This window comes from Leptodactylus fuscus, chromosome 5, assembly GCF_031893055.1.
Source record: "Leptodactylus fuscus isolate aLepFus1 chromosome 5, aLepFus1.hap2, whole genome shotgun sequence".
NCBI classification, from domain to species: domain Eukaryota; kingdom Metazoa; phylum Chordata; class Amphibia; order Anura; family Leptodactylidae; genus Leptodactylus; species Leptodactylus fuscus.
The window spans coordinates 141,353,920-141,375,257 of NC_134269.1; the positions used below are offsets into that span (position 1 = coordinate 141,353,920).

At 42.3% G+C, this 21,338-nt stretch overlaps 1 protein-coding gene across 1 annotated transcript; it reads left to right on the top strand.

The window, feature by feature from the left end:
• The first annotated feature begins 5,377 nt into the window (after window positions 1–5,377).
• Window positions 5,378–7,733, top strand: LOC142203043 (uncharacterized). Its single transcript, XM_075273475.1, has 3 exons — window positions 5,378–5,403; window positions 6,130–6,209; window positions 6,766–7,733. The coding sequence occupies exons 1-3, from the start codon at window positions 5,378–5,380 to the stop codon at window positions 7,731–7,733; spliced, it is 1,074 nt and encodes a 357-aa protein (XP_075129576.1).
• Window positions 7,734–21,338: the final 13,605 nt, after the last annotated feature.

The following is a 21,338-nucleotide window of genomic DNA, read 5'->3' on the forward strand; positions in this document are numbered from 1 at the left end:
AACCAACACTTCCTTCTCTATTTTATATCATATATATCTATATACAGTATATCATTTCTATCTATCTATACACACACACACACATATATATATGCATGCATAATGAGATCTCTGTGTCTTCAAGGAGATCACCCATCTCTGCTCCCTCAATCTTCGGCTAGGCTGTAAGAATAAATTGAATGTATTTACATTGCAGCCCATATTAGAGTTGTGACTATCAAAGGCACCATCTGATGTTATTGTTGTGTAACTTCAGCAGTACTGCAGTTTGCCTACCTAGCTATAAAAGCAGAAATAAGAATGCCCCAATTTTATATTTGTGCTTTTGTAAAACACCCCAGGCCATGAATAGGTCATCTGTAAGAATTAGTCAGGTACACACTATTATGATATGATATTAGCTTTAAAATTTACATGATATACTCCGTCTTCAATGAGCATGAAAAGGAATTTCCTGCATATTAGGCCATATTTCTTAATTGTGTGACAAGTTTCCTGTATCCGTTTGGCTTATTTTTTCTGTATGACATTATTCAGCTTTCTGGTCATTAGGGAGAATATAGCATACTATGCAAGGTCTACACTTACCACTTGCAGGGCCCATGATGTCCTGTGGCTGCATGTGTAGCAAGATCATGGAAGGTGTTTTTTGACAAGCTGAAAAAGAAAACAATGAAGATCATTTCTATTGTTAGACCCTTCTGTCTCCTGGTGACTTCCCGCTGTGACCGTCTCTTTCCATCAAGATGCTGAAGGCTAGAGATGATGGCGTGTCTCAGACACGATTAGACCACTAGAAAAGGCAGAGATTGAACAGATGTGCAGAATACAAGGAGACGCACTGGAGGATGCTGCGCATTACTACAAATGTCAGGCCAACATAACAGGATCATTTCAGATTTCTGTCTGGGAAACCGGGAATAGAACTGTACTGCATTAATGAAACAGACACATTTAATTTAGTTTACTGAAAATGTTCCTTTCCTCCAGTTCACTTGTTACAATATTCTCAGATTTTTTAGACATACATACGTCTTTAATAGACTGTCTTCAAAAAACAGTGGACTTCACAAGCTTGACACCCAAAAATTTGTTTCTGTGACAATGCTAGTATTGTATTAGCTCTGTATTACATGTGAAAATGTTTGGGGTATCTATGAAGAAAATTCCAAAAAGATCTAGTAATTCATATTTAATGTTCTATGTTCATAACATACAATACATCTTCACGTTATGGTCACAATTTTATAGTATAACAAATAGAAACGAAAAAATTTTCTAATTTTGTAAAACTGGCTGAACATCTACATCAGCGGATTTTGCCATGAACTTTAACAATTGTACACACCATTGATGACTGTGTGATCTTAAAAGGGTTTTTCATCATATAATAAGTGATGGCGTATCACTTATTGTTAGGATACACCATCACTAACCGACTGCTAGGAATTCACCTGCCTAGACTTCCACTGTCCTTCAGATGGTGGTAATGCAGTGCTAGGTAAGAGATGCAGCTCATTGTCAGTGTGTTCCTGCACATTGATACTCCAGACCCACTGGGAACTGTAGGTCATAGTAAGAGGCTTAACACTATGTGCAGATCATGTGTGTTCCCCTCCTTCTCAAGTATCCTTTTGACCTAAGATATCTTAGATACAGCTCTCAACAGAAACTGTGGCATCACCCCTCCATAACACTAGCCTAGAGTACTAATTGGTTGTCATGGCAGCTAGGAACCTAATGCAGGTTCCTGGGCCTCCATGTTTAGATACCTCTTTGATCCAGGACCTAACAGGAGTATTGCTAGACAGAGTAGTATTGCATATTAGGGATCAGCAGTTCCTGTGGAACTAAAAATAGAAGAAATGTGAATGAGATATTTTAAGTATATTAAGCCCTTACAGTAAAAATACTGCAGATGTTGGCACTTTAAATAAGGCGCTGTCACGGAGCAAAGGTATACGTCTTACTCCGGAGGATATCTTGAATCAACACGGACGCAAGAGGTCAGGAGACAACAGCAATTTATTGTAATCCACAAAGTTAGTAGCCGGCGGCGGTCACATCAACCGTAATAACAATAAGTCCACAGAAGTCACAATCCAATGATAGCTTTGGTTCCTTGGTCCTGTAACGAAATCCTGGCTCTCTACAGAGCTGTGCACAGGCCGGCTAACACATACTAACTGCTAGCTACATCTATATACTAAACTGTTACTTCCTATATCTGGGGGTGGGAAGGGCTGAGTCACAGATCCTTCCCCCCTCACCTATGCCAAGGAGAGCAGACTCCCTGTCTCTTTTGAACAATGCACAGTCCAACATCTTCTTGGAGACACGGATCAGATTATCTCCACCCATTGTCCTCACTGGTCCTCACTAGTTAGAGGGATTTGCATACAATGTGCTAACACACTAGACCCGAATCAGCCAACTACACACTGATGTTTACAACAGGTTAGAGAATACATTCCACACCAAATATATATTACACATTGCCTATTGCCGGACTCTAACCATCCCGTGACAGGCGCCCGTACAGCTTCTTACATAACCATTGTGTCTCTGCTGTTTTATACAGAAAAGACTGAGTGTTAGGATTGTGCAGCAGGTGCGGCAATGAAATCAGAGTCGCAGCCTGTTCCACTGTTTCGGCTCAGTCCAGCATGCATGGGGTTAATCCCCTTGCAGCCGATAGGCATGGTCAGTCTGCTAACTGACACTGGTGTCGGCCTATCGGCATCTGGCTTGAAGCACCTGGGCTGGTTGATCGGTCCAGTCTTCCCTCCATTTAAGGAGGCTGGTTTGATGCTCTAATTTCAAACCAGATACTGCACGTCAGTGCAGTACTTAGTTTAGCAGAGTTCTTCCTTAGCTAGGTAGGGCTTAGTTAGAATTGTCCCTAGAATTGCCCAGGGAATTCCCACCGAGCTAGCCTTATCTCTATAGTTACATGTGCTGCGGCTGTGTGTTTGGCCCAGCACTGTTATATGTTCACAGTCTGTCAGTTACCTTAGGCAGGCTGCTACCTGTGGTACTCCACAGCAGGTGGCCGTGTTGTGGGTGCGGCCCAGTAAGATGGGACCGGACTGTAAGCGGAGCTATGAGGGGAGGGACCACATGACAGGACACGAATGGACTGTAGCCATTGGTCAATTTGGTAAAATGCGGGTTAGGTTGTATTGTGTTAGGTTGAGAGGGCAGGCTTAAAAGAAAAAGCCCGGGAAAGAACTGGCAGTTGCTGTGAGGTAAAAGAGAGATCCGGAAGCTCCACAGCATTCAGCGCTACTGCTTACCTCATGGCGTCCGTGGAGGAGATTTTACAGCAGCTGCTTCAGCAAATGGAGCGAATTGGCTGCAGGATAACGTCTCTAACCTGCTGCAGGGGCCGGGAGAGGCTCCGCCTCAGCCTCTCCCCTCTTCACCCAGACGGCCACGGAGGACCAGGCCTCCGGAGCGCCTTAGCCCGGACAAAGGCCCCAGGACCCAGCGCCGCCGAAGGAGCCCCTCTAGGGACCCTCGGACCCCGGGGACTGCCAGACACACTCCTGTGCGGTCATCCAGGGAAGGGAGGAATCCTGCAAGGTGGCGGGATCCTAGGCGGAGTCGGCAGGCTGCGGCTCCGCCATCAACTGCTGTCAGCGTGGGATCCGGAGCGGATGCAGCGTCAACCCCCAGTGATGACATCTTCCCCAGAGGGGCCACTCAGCGAGAGGTGTTAGGTGAAATGGAAGTACGGGTGGAAGGCCTACAGCGTTCCCAGCCAGCGGCATTACCAGAGCCGGGTCTGCAGGTACGCAGTGATGTGTACTCCCCTGTTCCATCGGCCTCTTCTTCGGTCCTAGGAGGAGGGCAAGGATCTCAACACAGAAGATTACAGTCGGTGGTCCAGCTGCCGGATAGGTCTGCGGATGATGGTAGAGGGACAGCAGCGTTGGATACCGGAGTATCGACTGGTGGGCCGTCAGCACCCAGGCAGTCAGGTGAGCACGTGTCACCCTTTCCCTTTATGCTACCTGTATCCCCTGCATTGGGTGTGGGGAGTGTACAGGGTGATAGTGGTAGGGGCATGTGGGATTTTTTAGGGATGTTGGGTCAGTTATGGAGGGGTGCTATGGCGCCGCCTCAAGTGCAGTCGCCGGTTCCGGCATGGTTAGGTATGGGTTCCCCTGGTTTGAGTGGGTTGGGTTCGGGGGTTGGCGGTTCAGGGGCCAGTGGTGCAGGGGCAGTCGTGGAGTCAGGTAATGGGGTTGGCAGAGGAGGTTCTGGAACGGATGGCGGGGGAAAAGACCAGGAAAAGGATAAGTCTCCAGAGAAGGAAGGGGATAAGACTAAAGAGGATGATTCGCCGAGACTAGATGATTCGGCGAGGGGAGAAGTATACGTGTGTTTTGAAGGGCCCCTTGGAGCTCATTTAAAACAAGAGGTGAGGGAAAAAATATGGAAGGGAGAGTATGTCGACATATTTTCTCTTTTGCCATTAGAACGTTTTAATTTGGATAGGGCGAAAAAGGATGATTCCAAGAAAGAAGAAGAGGAGAAGCGCAGGTATCGTTTGATACCTCGCACTTTCTCTAATTGGTTACAGGCGTTTGCAATTCTTGCCAGTATTATAGGGGAAAAAGCGCCGGAGAATTACTCCGCGCTGTTCTGTTATATGGACGCCATAGGGGAAGCGTATAGGGTATACGGCGGGCAAGCATGGCTCAGATATGATGAGCAATTTCGACAACGGAAAGCGGTACGGCCCAGTATCCGGTGGGATCACAAAGATATTGGGCTGTGGCTTAAAGCTACGGCGCCGGTTCGGGCTGGGCAGTCCTTTCAGGCGGGAGCCGGGGGTCTTGACTCGTCGGGACGCTCGGCGGCCGCTCAAAAGGGACAATGCTTCGCTTTCAATGAGGGATCCTGTAAATTTGGGAATAAATGCAAGTTTAAGCACGAATGCTCAACTTGCGGTGGATCTCACGGGGCATCCAAGTGCTTCAAGGGTAATAAAGGAAAAGGGGGCGACGGGTCTGGAAAAGGGTTGGAGTCCAGTGGTGTTGGACGCGATGCGTCCGCATCTAAATGAGTATCCGGACAGGGTGGCGGCGGAATTGCTAGAAAAGGGTTTTTTGTTCGGTTTTCGGATTCCGTTTATTGAGGGTGATTTTCCGAGGGTTAAAAAGAATTTAAAGTCGGCATCGCAGCATCCTGAAGTGGTAAAAGAAAAGTTAAGTGAAGGAGGTGTCTTTGGGTAGGATGGTGGGACCTTTTCAGGAGCCTCCATTGGCTCAGCTCCGGGTATCCCCGTTGGGTGTTGTACCCAAAAAGGAGCCGAACAAATTTCGGCTTATACACCATTTATCCTACCCAAAGGGTGCCTCAGTTAACGATGGGATTGATCCGGGTATTTGTACGGTTAGTTACACTTCATTCGACGCGGCAGAGTGGATTAGAGAATACGGGCGAGGGACGCTTTTGGCAAAAGCGGATATTGAAGCGGCCTTCAGATTGTTGCCGGTGCATCCCGACAGTCAGCATTTGCTTGGCTGCTATTGGGAGGGTGCTTATTTTATCGACTGCTGTCTACCAATGGGCTGTTCTCTCTCGTGTGCGTATTTTGAAACTTTCAGCTCCTTTGTGGAATGAGTGGTTAAAAAGGAGGCTGGTTGAACGTCCTTAATTCACTACTTGGACGACTACTTGTGCATCGGTCCCGCCGATTCGCGGGTGTGTTCCATTTTGTTGCGCACACTAGAGGGAATAGCTAGGAAGTTTGGTATTCCGCTGGCGGCTGATAAAACTGAAGGGCCTACCACGTGTTTAACATTTTTAGGAATCTGCATTGACACGGTACAATTGGAGTGTAGGTTGCCTGAGGAAAAATTGGCTGGGTTGAAACTTGGTTAGCCAGGCGGTAAAACGGAAAAAGTTGAGGTTAAAGGAATTGCAGTCTTTATTGGGAAAACTAAATTTTGCGTGCCGCATTATTCCCATGGGGCGGGTATTCAACAGACGATTGGCGGCAGCGACATTGGGGGTTTCTCACCCCCATCATTTTGTCCATTTAGGAAAAGAGTTAAGGGGGGATTTAAGGGTGTGGCATTCTTTTTTGGTTAATTACAATGGTCGTTCATTGATTAGAAACAAGGTGGTTGATTCAGTGGACATGGACTTGTTCACTGATGCGGCTGGTAGCGTGGGGTTTGGGGCATACTGCCAAGGTAGATGGTGTTTTGGAATGTGGCCGCCGAGTTGGGTGGAAAGTGGTTGGGTTAGAAATTTGGCCTTACTGGGGGCCACACGAAGGCTCAGTGGTTAGCACTGCAGCCTTGCAGCGCTGGAGTCCTGGTGTTCAAATCCCGCCAAGGGCATAAAACCATCTGCAAGGAGTTTGTATGTTCTCCCCGTGTTTGCATGGATTTCCATCCCATATTCCAAAAAAGACATAATGATAGGGAAAAATGTACATTGTGAGCTCTATGTGGGGCTCCCAATCTACATTTAAAAAAAAAAAGAAATTTGGCCTAACTGGAATTGTTCCCCATTATTGTGTCCGTATCCATTTGGGGTGATAAGTTTAGGGACAAGAAAGTGCGTTTCAATTGTGACAACCTGGGGGTAGTACAGGCCATTAATAACTTGTCAGCATCCTCTCCCCCGGTTGTTTGTTTGTTACAAAAATTGGTTCTGCTTTGCTTGTCCCTCAATGCTTGGGTGGTTGCTTCACATGTCCCAGGGGTTTTCAACTGTGTAGCTGACGCTATATCTCGTTCACAGTGGAAGAGATTTCGAGAGTTGGCCCCGGAGGCGGAGGAGGTTGGAGATCCTTTCCCGGAGGACTTATGGGACCTGCCCTTCGGGCGGCTAACGGTTTGATTGAAGCATCTTTGGCAAGAGGCACCTGGGTAGCTTACTCGACAGCTTGGAGACAATGGGAGAATTGGGTCCAGTCATTTCAGGGGCTAGGTTTGAGTGATGAGGGTCTTTTGTTTTTATTGATTGGGCAAGGTAAGGAAGAGGGTTGGTCAGTGTCAAAAGTTAACAGGTTATTAGCTGGCTTAGCTTTTGGGTTTAAACTTCGTAATAGGCAGGATATTACAAAATCTTTTGTAGTACAACAGGCAGTTAAGGGTTGGAGAAGGGGTTGGGAGTCCCGTGATCAGAGAAGGCCGGTTTCTTTCCTTATGTTGGTTGAGATAGGGGGATTGTTGGAGGGTGTTTGCAGTTCAGCTGGGGAGGTCAGGTTGTTTAAGTTGGCCTTTTCATTAGCCTTTTTCGCGGCGTTGAGAATCGGGGAATTAGTTAGTCCGTCGGTCAGCAGGCCGGGAGGGTTGTTATCCGAGGACATTGAGTTGTTTACTGACGGGCTGGAATTCAGGATTAGGAGATCAAAGACGGATCAGGCAGGAAAAGGAGCCAAGGTAATATTGTTTGGTATTCCGGAATGTATTATGTGTCCGGTACGTTGTTTAAGGGACTATTTACCGTCTGTGAGGATGTCTGGCATTCCGCTACTGCGACATGCCACTGGGGATAACCTTTCACGTTTTCAGTTCGTGGCAGTTTTTAGGAAGTGCGTGGTGGCCAGTGGAAGGGAACCAAAAGAATTTGGCAGCCACTCCTTCAGGATTGGGGCAGCAACGGAAGCGGCTCGTCATGGTTTGGGAGAAGACGTGGTTCGGAAAATAGGGCGGTGGGAGTCTATTCGTTTTAGATCTTACCTTAGACCAGGTTGGTTGAATTAGATTAATGGGTCATATGTATTAAAAAAAAAAAAAAAAAAAAAAAAAAAAAAAAGGGAAAAAACCTTGAATATCAACTTGTCTATTGGCTGTTTTTTTTTCTTAGTATTGCTGTTGTTTATGCATACAGTGCCTTATTGATGTTTGCGGTCTGTTGCAGGTGGTGCAGGTCGGGCGATGGCATGGATCCTGGGCCACTCGTTTGTGTTTTGGGGGGCCCTTAGGGCTGGCGTTCGTCCGGAGGGCCGGCAGTTGGGGTTTTCGAGAGACAAGGTGGTGGTAAGATGGTTGGGGTATCGTGGCATGTGCTGGTCAAAAGTTCTCCCCGAGTTTAATCGTTTTGCACGTCTGGATAGAGCTCCCGACATTGTTATTCTTCACGTGGGGGGAAATGATTTAGGTGTCAAGCCTTGCAGGGAGTTGATCAGAGATATCAAATTTGACATGCTCCGGCTTTGGGCGACGGAGCCAAAACTGATTACAGTTTGGTCGGATATAGTCTTTAGACACACTTGGAGGGGGGCCAGATCAGTGGAACGGATTAACAAGGCTAGGATTAAAGTGAACAGGGCAGTGACAAGATTCTTCAAAAATAATGGACACGTGGCTATAAGGCACAAGGAATTTGAATCGGGTCAGGGTAGTTTTTGGCGTACGGATGGCATCCAGCTTAATGCGGTGGGCATAGACCTTTGGTGCCTTGACATACAGGAAGGGATAGAATTAGCGCTAAAAGTGTGGAGGGACGCCAGGACTTAAGGGTTCAAGTCCTGTCGTTGATGGCGGAAGGGGTCCTCGGAGTTGGGGAAAATATATGGCGGTATTGGTTGGGGGGGGAGCTGATAGGCTCTGGACTCCCCAAAATCAATGGAAAGGATTATAATTGGTTTGGTCTGGCCTAGGAATGTGGGGATCCGGGAGATGGATCTGTTACCTATTATAGGTACTATGTGCCTCTGAGCTGGGTACACGGCTAGAGGTAATCACAATAAAACAAGTTAATAGGCCAGTGTTTTTGGGGGCTCCGAGGACCTTCTTTTGGGTTAGTTCAGGAAATGGTTAATTTGCTTATGTTATGTATTTGTTAATAAAATGGCTGCTGTGGCCAAATCAACTCCACTTACAGTTGTATTGATTCTTTATTTAAGGTAAAAGAGGACGAAAGGACTAGACGTTGCCTTGTCAAGATGGGACCGGACTGTAAGCGGAGCTATGAGGGGAGGGACCACATGACAGGACACGAATGGACTGTAGCCATTGGTCAATTTGGTAAAATGCGGGTTAGGTTGTATTGTGTTAGGTTGAGAGGGCAGACTTAAAAGAAAAAGCCCGGGAAAGAACTGGCAGTTGCTGTGAGGTAAAAGAGAGATCCGGAAGCTCCCGCCCACCCGCCCTAGGAATTGGTTTGCGGTAAAAGGGGAGGGGGGGTAATGGAGTGATTGTTTTTACAGGGTTAGACAGCTGTCACGGCCGCTTGGCAGAAGGGGTCCTCGGAGTTGGGGAAAATATATGGCGGTATTGGTTGGGGGGGGGAGCTGATAGGCTCTGGACTCCCCAAAATCAATGGAAAGGATTATAATTGGTTTGGTCTGGCCTAGGAATGTGGGGATCCGGGAGATGGATCTGTTACCTATTATAGGTACTATGTGCCTCTGAGCTGGGTACACGGCTAGAGGTAATTACAATAAAACGAGTTAATAGGCCAGTGTTTTTGGGGGCTCCGAGGACCTTCTTTTGGGTTAGTTCAGGAAATGGTTAATTTGCTTATGTTATGTATTTGTTAATAAAATGGCTGCTGTGGCCAAATCAACTCCACTTACAGTTGTATTGAGTATTTAAGGTAAAAGAGGACGAAAGGACTAGACGTTGCCTTGTCAAGCTGCTGGGAGCAGATGGTCATTATTAGTGGGTCTAGTGGTGAAGTGACCACTAAGACTTTGATATTCATTTAGCGGCTGCTTTGTTCTGTAGTGGCAGCTTCTCTGAGAATTTATCACAGAAGCACATTAGTTGGTGTATTCTGGCAGTGAGGTTAACTGTCGGGCCTTGTTCACACCTGTACGCCCTGCAGTTCAGAGCCCAGTGGGATCTGCAGGATATTTGTTTATTTCAGGCTGTTTTTTTTAATATATATATATATATATATATGTATATATATGTATATATATATATATATATATATATATATATATATATATCCTGCCGACCTTAACACTGACACAATGTCCAAGATCAGAGTTTTCTTTGTTCACCTGCAGCTGCCAATCACTTGCCACAACCGTAATCCTTGAGCTGGGTTCAGACAGGGTCTTTTGGTCAGGTTTTGACCAGGAATCCCCATCAAAATCCAGCTCAAAAAACCACCTCCCATTGAATTCAATGGATTCCTTTTGCACTTTGCAGTTACTGTAAAATGCTGTGGCGTTTCCCATGGGCCCCAGTCTTAATTGCCAGCCATCACACACTTTATTTCCCCATCACCCATGACAACACAATCATTTAAATGGAAGGGGGGGGGGGGGAGTATAATTACAGTCAACGGTATATACAATGATAGTGTTTATACTGTATATAGCATAAAAATGCTACAACGGGGGCTGCGTTTACTATTATAAAGATCGAGTCACTGACCTTTTTAATGATGTTGTTGGCCTCCTTGTTGGAAGAACTGGCTAGACCATGTTGGTATTTGGAACTGCAGGTAACCAGATCATCCAAAATGATACCAAACCCATACCAGTCTACTCCTGCATTCTACAAGTGTTCATTATATCATACCATATCAAAAATCAGCACAGGGTGTTTGTATGTAGCATTCTGTTATAGGAACATGGAAGAAGAAGTAAACAACCCAACATGTAATTGAATAGTTAGCATCAGATTTTCTACATAATACATCAGATAGTCTACATAATATTGGACATCTGGGGTCAGGAAAATTAATGCACGTATTTTTTTCCTTTCCTGCTTCAATTTCCATACAATCTATACTAGTATGTGGTTGTGCGCAAATGACACAAGAGTGTGAGCCTGACTATGGACAAGGACAAATGTTGAAGAGTACACTCTGTATACAGCACAGTGGAATATGTTGGTGATGTATCAGTAAAATAATGTATATTTATACTTACTTGTAGATGATGCCCTTAGATTACAGATATTGAATTCCACACACGAGTTCTGCAGCATAGAATCTGACATAAATTGTAAAAAAAAAAAAAAAAAAAAAAGCCAAAGGAGCAGCATGGTCCTCAGTGGTTAGTTAGGAGTCTAGAGTTCAAATCCTGCCAAGGACAACATCTGTAAGGAGTTTGTATGTTCTCCCCGTGTTTGCGTGGGTTTCCTCCCATACTCCAAAGACATACTGATAGGAAAAAATGTACATTGTGAACCCATAAAACAAAAGCCAAAACAATGCTATGTTGCTGCAGGCCATATGGATTTTAGTTTTTTTTTTTTTTTTTTGTCTGCTATTTTCCTCTGATGATGCAATATACAGAAATGCATAGGAACAATACATTAGGGATAGGCAGCAAATAACTGCCCCCCTTATGAGGATGCACCAATATATCATTGCAATTAAAGATATACTGTATTCAATATTAGTCACAGTTTTACCTCAGTCTGGAAAGTGAATGTTTCAAGAAGGAAGGGGCAACCAGATGTAAGTTATAACACACACTGCTACACCATCACATGATCTTCTCCTTGAGCAAGCAGGTCTCCCTTACCAATGACTTTTATAGCTAATTGCTGGCGGGTATGACTATCTTCTGCCAGCACCACGTAGAAAACACAGTGATTAATGGGTGATCTTCATGAAGTGTGGGTGGAGGGCAGGAACATAACACAAATTCTGCTAAGTATACACTGAAATGTCAGTTTTTGTAAACTGGGAACATTAGAGATACTCACATATGAGTGAATGACTATTAATATATAATAGAGATGAGAGCTATGAAATCTACATCATATACCTGCTACTAGTAATTAGAATAAAAAGTGATCAAAGCAATAGATATTCCTCAAAATGGTATAACTAAAAAGTACACTTGGTCCTGCAAAAGAAAAGAAGATGTCCTATGTATCCTGTACACAGAAATATAAAACAGTTATCAGTGTCAGAATATGTCGACTTTAAGAAAAGAAATTATTTGCAAAGTTTTGGATGTTTGTTAAGGGGTTAAAATGTAAATAAAACTATATAAATTTGGTATCCCCAGTATAGTACCGAAACATAGAATACAGGTGATATGTCATTTTGGTTGCAGAGTGAACACGGTATAAATGAAACCCGCAAAAGAAAGTCACACAAATGCACTTTTTCCCCAATTCCAGCTAATTTAGAATTTTTTTTCCAGTTTCCTTGTACATTGGACAGAATAATTAATTGTACCATTATGAAAACCAATTTTTGCACGAATATGGTTCTGTGAACTGAAAAATAAATAAGTTATGGGGTTTGGAAGGTGGGAAAAATCGAAAATCAAAAAATGTCATATTTTCAGTCATACAGAAAAAAAAAGTACAATGAAAATAAAATGTAGACATCAAAATGTAAAATAAAATGTAAAATAAAGGTGACAAGTTTTAAATTTGAAGATTTTGTAATCAGGGTTAATGGATTCATCGTTCGTTAACTGTTTATCCCAATAAGACTAATTACCATGCTTTATCCAAATGTGTAACAAGTCTCAATGGGATCTACACTATGATTTTCCTAGAATTCACTTCACTATCTAATTACATAGCCCACAGAATTCCCATCTTCTCCATAAAATAGACGAGGAATGCCCATCATTAGAACTCGCCAGATTGTCCCACTGCTGGAAGCAGCTGGAAGAAACGATTTTCTTCTTTACTTCCAATCAGAAACATGATGTAATGTTGTTGTAATGTATATTGGATGAATATAGATTTTTTTTAATGTAATTTCTTTAAATATTAACTTTTGTTTTGTTTTTCTGAAAGGAATTTTGTCAAAATTTTGCCCCCCTAGAGCTATTGACAGTTCTAGATATATGTGGTGTAACATTACATAGTAGATGAGGTTACATAGTAGATAAGGTTGGATGAAGACATCAGTCCATCAACTCCAACCTATAACCCTACAATCCCCTACAGTGTTGATCCAGGGGGAAGGCAAAAAACCCCATGAGGCTCATGCCAATTGCCCCATCTCAGGGGGAAAAATTCCTTCCCGACTCCAATCTGGCAGTCAGTATAAAACCCTGGATCAACGTGTCCTTAAAATCTAGAGACCATAACCCTTAATATTTTTCTCTTCAAGAAAGGCATCCAGGCCTTCTTTGAACTTGTTTAATGAATCCGCCATCACCACTTCCTGGGGCAGAGAGTTCCAGAGCCTCGCTGTTCTTACTGTGAAGAATCCTCTTCTATGTTGCTGGTGAAACTTTGTCTCCTCCAGACGTAGAGGATGTCCTCTTGTCACTGTTGCTGGCCTAGGAATAAAAAGATCCTTAGAAAGTTCTTTGTATTGTCCCTTCATGTATTTGTACATTGTTATTAGATCTCCCCGTAGACATCTTTTCTCTAAACTGAATAACCCGAAGTTTGTGAATCTATCGTTGTACTCAATCCACCCATTCCTCTAATAATTTTGGTTGGTGGTTAAACATAGCTACGTGACTAGTCATACTAGTTCTTTGACCAAGAAAAATGAGTTTAACGTTAGGTTCACACTAGCATTCGAGTCTCAGTACAAGACATCATCCCAGATTCCTCTTAAAATTGAATCCAAGGTGGATTTTTTCTCCACTGTTTTTAGTATAAAGTTGGCGAAAACCTGGCGGCCCCCAATATTGACATTAAAAAACATTACCACAAACAAAAATAAAACTTAGCCCCTAGGAACATAACTAAACCACAAACAACAAAATAAATACTAAGAGCAAACATATACCAAAAATATTTATACTTTTATTAATATTTCACAAAAATACTAAAATTAATCAAGGTGATAAACAACAGTACAACAGTGAAGACGAGACAGATCTAAAATATATAGTCTCCACTACAATGAATGAACACACATGAAAGATGGATATAGGGGGAAACCACTAGATACCGTATTTTTCGGACTATAAGACGCACTTTTTTTCCTCCCAATATGGGAGGAAAATGTGTGTGCGTCTTATAGTCCGAATGCAGCGTGTGCAGCGTCTGTGTCCTGTCTATGAGAATCAAAAGGAGAGCGGTGCTGTGCCTGCCTGCTCTGCCCCTCCTTCCCGGTCTGTGTCGCGTGTTTGCAGGAGCGAGATATGAGAGGCAGGGAAGTAAGGGCGGGCCAGACAGGTGAAGGAAGCGTGGTTTCAAGCTTGCCGAGAAAACCACGCCTCCTTCTCCCGTCTGGCCCGCCCCTCCTTCACTGCCTCTCAGATCTGGCTCCTGCAATGATGCCACACAGACAGGGAAGGAGGGGCGGGCCAAACGGGAGGAGGAGGCGTGGTTTTCTCGGCAAGCTTGAAACCACGCCTCCTTCACCCGTCTGGCCCGCCCCTACTTCCCTGCCTGTGTGGCATCATTGCAGGAGCCAGATCTGAGAGGCAGTGAAGGAGGGACGAGCCAGACGGGTGAAAGAGGCGTGGTTTCAAGTTTGCTTAGAAAACCACACCTCCTTCACACCACTGCAGGGTGTCTCTTTCCATCCATGGATGAGATTAGATAGATAGATAGATAGATAGATAGATAGATAGATAGATAGATAGAATAGATAGATAGATTGAATAGATAGATAGATAGAATAGATAGATAGTGTCAGGATTTGAACCTGTGACCTGCTGTCTTGCTCAGTGTCTCCTTGCTACCTGAGCTATCAGGCTTGTGGAATCATGGCCTGTTGGACTTCTGTGTGGAGCCTACTGCTGAGGCTCATCAGCTGCTGCTAATGATTTGAACCCGCCCTGTATTTACCTTGATTGGACTGGCTATATATAGGTGACTCTGACACTTCCTGTTTGTGTTGGTATTGTGTTCTGTTTATTCCGGATACAGCCTGAACACCCAGGAGACCTCCTTGCGAGATCTTCTTCAGTTCCTTGGAACCTCACCTGCTGGCTGCAAGCTCACCGTAGCTTTACTACAGCTCCTGAAAGACTATAGACTTCTACCTGGTCTTTACTCATCTGCTCTTGGACTACTGCCTCAGACCCCTGTGGGCTATCCACCTGCTGTCTCCAGCCTCCTCTGCATTACCCGACGACTGGACTCCTGATCCTGTACCACTAGTACCGTGACAGATAGATTGAATAGATAGATAGATTGAATAGATAGATAGATAGATAGATAGATAGATAGACAGATAGATAGATAGATAGATTAGATAGATATGTTCAAATTACCCCCATATCCCTAGAATACATGTAAAACAAAAACATTACTGTGAAACACATACACATTTGGTATCCCTGTGTCCGAAAGCCCCCGGTTCTATTTACATTGGTGAAATATTATATTATTAGGTTATTAAATATTTCACCAATTTTTTTTTCCTTAAAATTTTTTTTTCCCTATTTTCCTCCTCGTCTTATGGTCCGGTGCGTCTTATAGTCCGAAAAATACGGTAATTGGTTTCCCTGTGGAATATACAATCAAACCACATAAGGGAAAAATCAATCTGTGTAAGCATATAATATAGAGCAAGTATAAATTATACCATACTAGTGGGACAGCACCTAATAAATAAGCAGCAATTTAATCAAAACACTGCTGTCACACACTATATGTAAAGTGGCAATGCTATACTAGTAGTATAAAGCTACACAAGGTATGAGCTTACCCATAGTCATGATGTAAATAAAGTGACTGACCCCCTCACATACACTGCAACAATACCCCGACATGCATTTCGTCTTATCAATACTTCGTCAGGAGGTAAAGAAACTAATATATAGGTACTAGTGAAAGATGAAAGATACTTAATGAATAAATTAGTTACATACCAGCAATGAAAACCACACCACATTGAGTATACCAGCGTTACATGCTAAAAGCATCATAATGAAAGTGCCCTCTACAATAATACTCTGCAGGTAAGTATAGGTAAAAGATCCACAACAAAAAGAAGGACGGATGTACAAATGCATGTACTTAATAAAGTCTATGGGGTCCACGTGTTTCCACATATAACCACATTTTAAGGGGATAGGCTTTCTGTCTTTTGGATCCTCATGAGGACCCGATGGAAAAAAACCTGAACGCTCGTGTGAACTTAGCATAAATCTGTCTCACACCGTGTGTTATGTCAGTCCAGGTAGCTGCAACGGGGCTAAGGGATAGCAGTAGGAAATCTTGCCCTGCACTACTCCCACTAGCTATCCCGGTCCCTGCCTCACGGGTGTGGGTCGGTTGTACTCAGGCTAAGCCTGACCCCGACAGCTCCTCTCTCACTGACACCGTAGGCCTAGAGGGAAGTGGGAGAAGGAATGCCCTATAAGATCTCTAGGGACTGGAGACTAAAAGGGGGTCACCCCTAACGAACAAGTGAAGCTGCTACTGACAGGGACTGACAAGGGTGTGCGCTGACTAACAACACAAGCAGCACACAGGAAACATGTGGGAAAGGATTCCCCAAACCAATATGGGAAGGAACCATACACTAGGAAACAAACACAGGGAAACTGAGTAGAAATGAAAGGATAAGGCAATTCACTCACACAGTCAATTACACACAGAGGGAGGATTGGTGAACACAGAAGGGAAAACACAAACACCAACTTGTTCACCCAAACCTCCCAAAAACCAACCACGGAACTTCCTCTATCCCAGAACACCACCTACTCCTCCTGCTAAGGCCTAGCTCTGTAAAAGCGACACTCAGCACAGAACCATGGGAGGCATGGGTTTAAATACAGAGTAGAGACCACTCCTCCCAGGTGCAAATGGGAGGACAGACTAATCAACCAGGAGATAAAGCTGCCTACCAGCAGTGCGCACGTGCAAGTCAGAAGGTGTGCACCAATAACCACGACACAAAATACTCCTAACACCGTGTATCACAGCGTGCTCCCTTCCTGTTAATTGTCCTGATCTTGTTGTGGTCATTGAATGGAAACGTTCAACCTTGTATATTTCCAAAAGACAAGAATGGGTGTTATCTGATATACCCTGTACGATAGACAGGTCTCAAAACATAGCTCTGGTAGTTATATATGTAAATGTAACAAACTGTGCACCTATGAGTTTAATAAACTATAAAGATTCCTACTGAATGACTATATGGAAAGATCTTGAAAACAATGAAGAATTATTTCTAGAAGAATATTGCATTATAATGATTTTCCTTTTGTTTCTATTCAAATGCCTATTCGTTTCTGTTGAGGTTGTCTATGTACATTCACTGGCAGCATACTAATATGCATAGTTATTTATTTATTTCTGTTTAATTAAACATTTATGTTCTATTTCCATTATAATGGTTTCCCTACATTTACAAATTCAGACAAATCCGAGAAACTTATTGTAATCATCTAGCGCTGCATACAGAAGCAACAAAGATATTGTGTATGTTCCCAGGGAGAAAGAAAGATCAAACATGAGCAGTAAATAAATAGATTTTTAGTTCATTGGGAGTTGTATATAAATCAATATTCAGTAAGGCCCTGGTATTTCGGAAGGGGGGGGGAAGGTTCCATGACTACTTGCGGATACTGGAAACCACAGATAGTATTAAACAATATTCTGCACAATATACAGAGCCAGAAGCAGATGACTCCGTGTAGTGTGCAGAGACCAGGTCGGGTTGTTATAGGCCCAGTTACTGCACAGTGTACAAAGCCACCTTTGGCTTCTGGATTTGTACAATTCTCAGAGAACCATTGATTGGTGTGGGGGTCAAGTGCTGACCCCAATAATCTTACTGCTATGACACTAAAAAAGTCTTTATTTTTTTTTCTCAGAAAAGCATTAGTTTTGGAGTTCCTGATCTGATCTTGGGTTGAATTTGATAGTGAGCCACGTAGTGAGTCAAAGTCAAGAAAGGCTATAAAAGGAATGGGAAATATAGAGGAAAATCTTATACTTCTACGTTCCGCTCAATCCACTCCGCAACAAAAAAAAGGCTGCATTTCCACAATGTGGGGCCTTAGCCTTAAAGTACAACTCCGTAGCTGAATTGTGTGTTATTTGTAAAGATAATAGATACATTTCTTTGTCAATTCAGGCAAATATGAGATCATGTTAATATTAAAGGTACTTCATTAAATTTCCAAATGACACTATAATGTTCATGCTATTTGGCTATAATTGATAATGAGATGCTAATCCCGTCTCATGTTTCATTTATATAGCAGAAATTAGCATTTGGTAATTATAATTACATGTAATTGTTTTTCCTCGCTATGTTTTTTGTTATTTTGCATTAAATTAAATTTAATTGGTAACAATAAAGGTGGGATGTATGACTAGGAGGCAAAAAGCCTACAATTTAACCCAGTTAAGGAAGATGACATCTACAAAGAGTATTGAGAATAATACAAAGTCTCCCATATGATTCGACTAACAGTTCATTCTTTGTAACATAAATGATACTGAGTCTCCCTCATTAAACATACCAGTTGATTTCATGTGAATAGCTGTAATATTCACTGTGTCTTTTTAAAACCAATATCTGCTAGTAATTTGGCCTGCTAATATATAAAATATTTGTGTTATGGGTAGCTCTGTGACCCCTGTTAGCACTATTGTCATGCAACAATAGTTTGTGTTTAGATTTTAGCGTATTTGTGCCTTGAACATGAAAAATTGGATGAGAATTGTGACAGCTCCGTACAGTAATGCATACTATGTTAGTACTATATATGCAACAGGAAAAAAGGAAATGGCAAAATTTCTATATGACCATTTACACCAGCGTTCGGCTTTCCATTCTTCAGGTTGTCTTGGAAAAATGGAAAGCGAACTCACTTAAGTTTAAGATATTTTTAAATGTGTTAGATAAATATGAGTAATTTGGGGCTTGTATGTTATGTGGTCTTCAGCTTCGGGTAATGTGTAATTTGTTAGATGGGTACTTTGGCAACTAACATTAAATCAATGCACTGTCTGTATAACGTAGGTCAGAACAGGTTCTCCAAAGTGACAGATGCTCTTTGTAAGCAATGTATACACTGTTGAAGAAATGAGAATCCTAAATAGAGGCTTATTAAGGGTCACCTATAGAGATGGTAAAAAGATAAATAACTAACTATGATGATCTTGATGATGCTTTTATCCTGTGGACACTTTGCTGACATTGGTTTCTTCAGCCAGCTGTTAGCTATTGTGTGCGACTAGCTTTAGATTGTGTGAACAACTGTACAGAAAATATTTATTCTATTAACGCCAAAATGAAACATTAAATAATAACATCCATAAGCATTGTAAAACAAATGTATGCTATCATGTAGAAAATGTCTCATTCTCCTTCAAATATTTACTTCATATGTTTTTTCCATCTCTATTATACTCCCAAGTTTCTGTATTCTATGGAGATTAGCAATAATAAGTGTTGCAGGTCTCAGGTGTAGGCTATTTTCAGGATAAGATGTAGGAATCAATGAGATCTTAATGGTCAACTGCTTTTTTGGCAAAGTTTCAGATTCTTAAAAAGTGATTTGCTAAGGATCCTGCCTTGGTTAAAGACTGGTATGGTACTATGTGTAGAGTTTTATTATATTAAAGGCTATATTTTCAGGCAATGAGCAGTCCTTTCATAATAATTGTTGGATTGTACAGTTGGATCACAAGGGTAGAATAGGATAGGATTTCAGTGTTGGCCTATTAATAGAATCAAAGTTACATAGTACAGTTGAAAAAAGACATACAGTATATCCATAAAATTCAACCAGGGGTTATGAACAGACATGACATTATTTCCTTTTTTTTCCCTGCACCATTGTGGGGTGTAGTTAATGGGATGTTAGTTTTTATTCTTTGTTAAATTGAATAGTTTGTATTCTATTTGGAATTTTATAAGACCATTTTTTTTCAATAAGAAGAAAAAATAGTACAAACAATATCGTAGCTACATAAATATTTTACTATAATGGTGATAATGGTACACTGACTACTACAAGAAACAATAATAAAAGTACCCCAGAGTGTTTGTAACTGTCCATTTTCAGTGAAATAGCTGTCTGCTTCACCTGAGAATATTGCATTTGTATTAGAAGAATTTTTAATAAGACTAAATATGGCTAATCTTCCAATTTGGACTCATTGGCTGTAATTGAGCCTTACATTCTAATAATTGTGAAACTGAATTTGAATATGTCAAACTATTCCCAGTAAGTCCCTAGAAGAGCAGAGGCCAGAGTGATGGGATTAGATAGATGTGAAAGGCAGACAGAGGTTTAGAGAAGAATTTTAGAATATTTAAAATACTTGGCTCTCTTGCTTCATTCTGTGCAGCTCAATGTCTTCTACTTTGGGCTGGAATATACTGAATCATTGATTGGCTTTCATGCCGTATACTGGAAGCCAGCTGTCAAAACTGCTTTGGGATTACACCAAAACAGAAAAAGAGGGGATTTATTTTAATGAGGATAATATAAACAGTATTAAAATAGATAGAATTTCCCATTCTTGGATCCATATCGGGAAATACTATGATTCCAATATATTTGATTAAAAGGAACTGAAATGCTGTCAGCCCATTCATGTTGCTCAGCGCAATGCGTATGTGAAGCCCAGATCCCTGCAAGCAATTTTTCCATAACTAATCCATGTCTTGAATCAATGTGCCAAAGGAATACCCCAACTAAAAGGCTCAGAGAGTGCATCCAATCCCGTGAAATCATCTCTCTGAGGATAAAAGCATAGAAAACCTTATAACAGTGCCTTGCTGGTACGAGGATTCAACCTTTATTAGAAACACATTTTTCTTCTTTTTGATTCTAAGGGTCACAAGGATCAGAATTTTTGGTTGAGTCAATGTTTTGGATATTTTCTAAATTTTGAATCTCTAAGTCTTATAGAACAACGAATGCAACTAGTTTTACAGGTAAATAAGATACAATATGTGTTTCCTTAAAGGGGTTGTCCACTTTATAACTAACAGTCTGTAATGTGTAGTACAAAGATAAATAATAAACTTTCTCATAGACATTCATTTTCAATTCTGCTTTTGTCTCTTTATTTTTGAAGCCACGCCCCCTGCTTACTTGGCTCTGCCGACTATCTGACACTCCTCCTCTGACCACTGAGCTCGTGACATGGAGGTGCATCATGTGACCCAGCTTGACCATGTCATGTCTCTGTGCCTGTTCTGCTCTTCTGTCTGGTCTATCACTACTCAGCAAGGACCTTATGACATCACAGTCACATGACTATTCTTGTTACTGGGTAGGCGTGTCTGTGATTGCAAGAAGGTCCTTGAACAATATAGAAAAGTTGTATCCCATTGCAGTGTTGAAACATGCAGAGATGTGAGGTGCCTGGTGTTCTGTGGGGATGTGAAAGATGTGGGGTTTATTGTGTAATGTGGGTGAGATGTAGGGTGCATGGTGTGGAGGGGAGGACAAATCTGGGGGATAGATCTGGGCTGCATTGTGTAGTGGGGCTGAGAGATGTAGGTGCATGGTGTGCTCTGGGGGGGGGGGCAGATCTCAA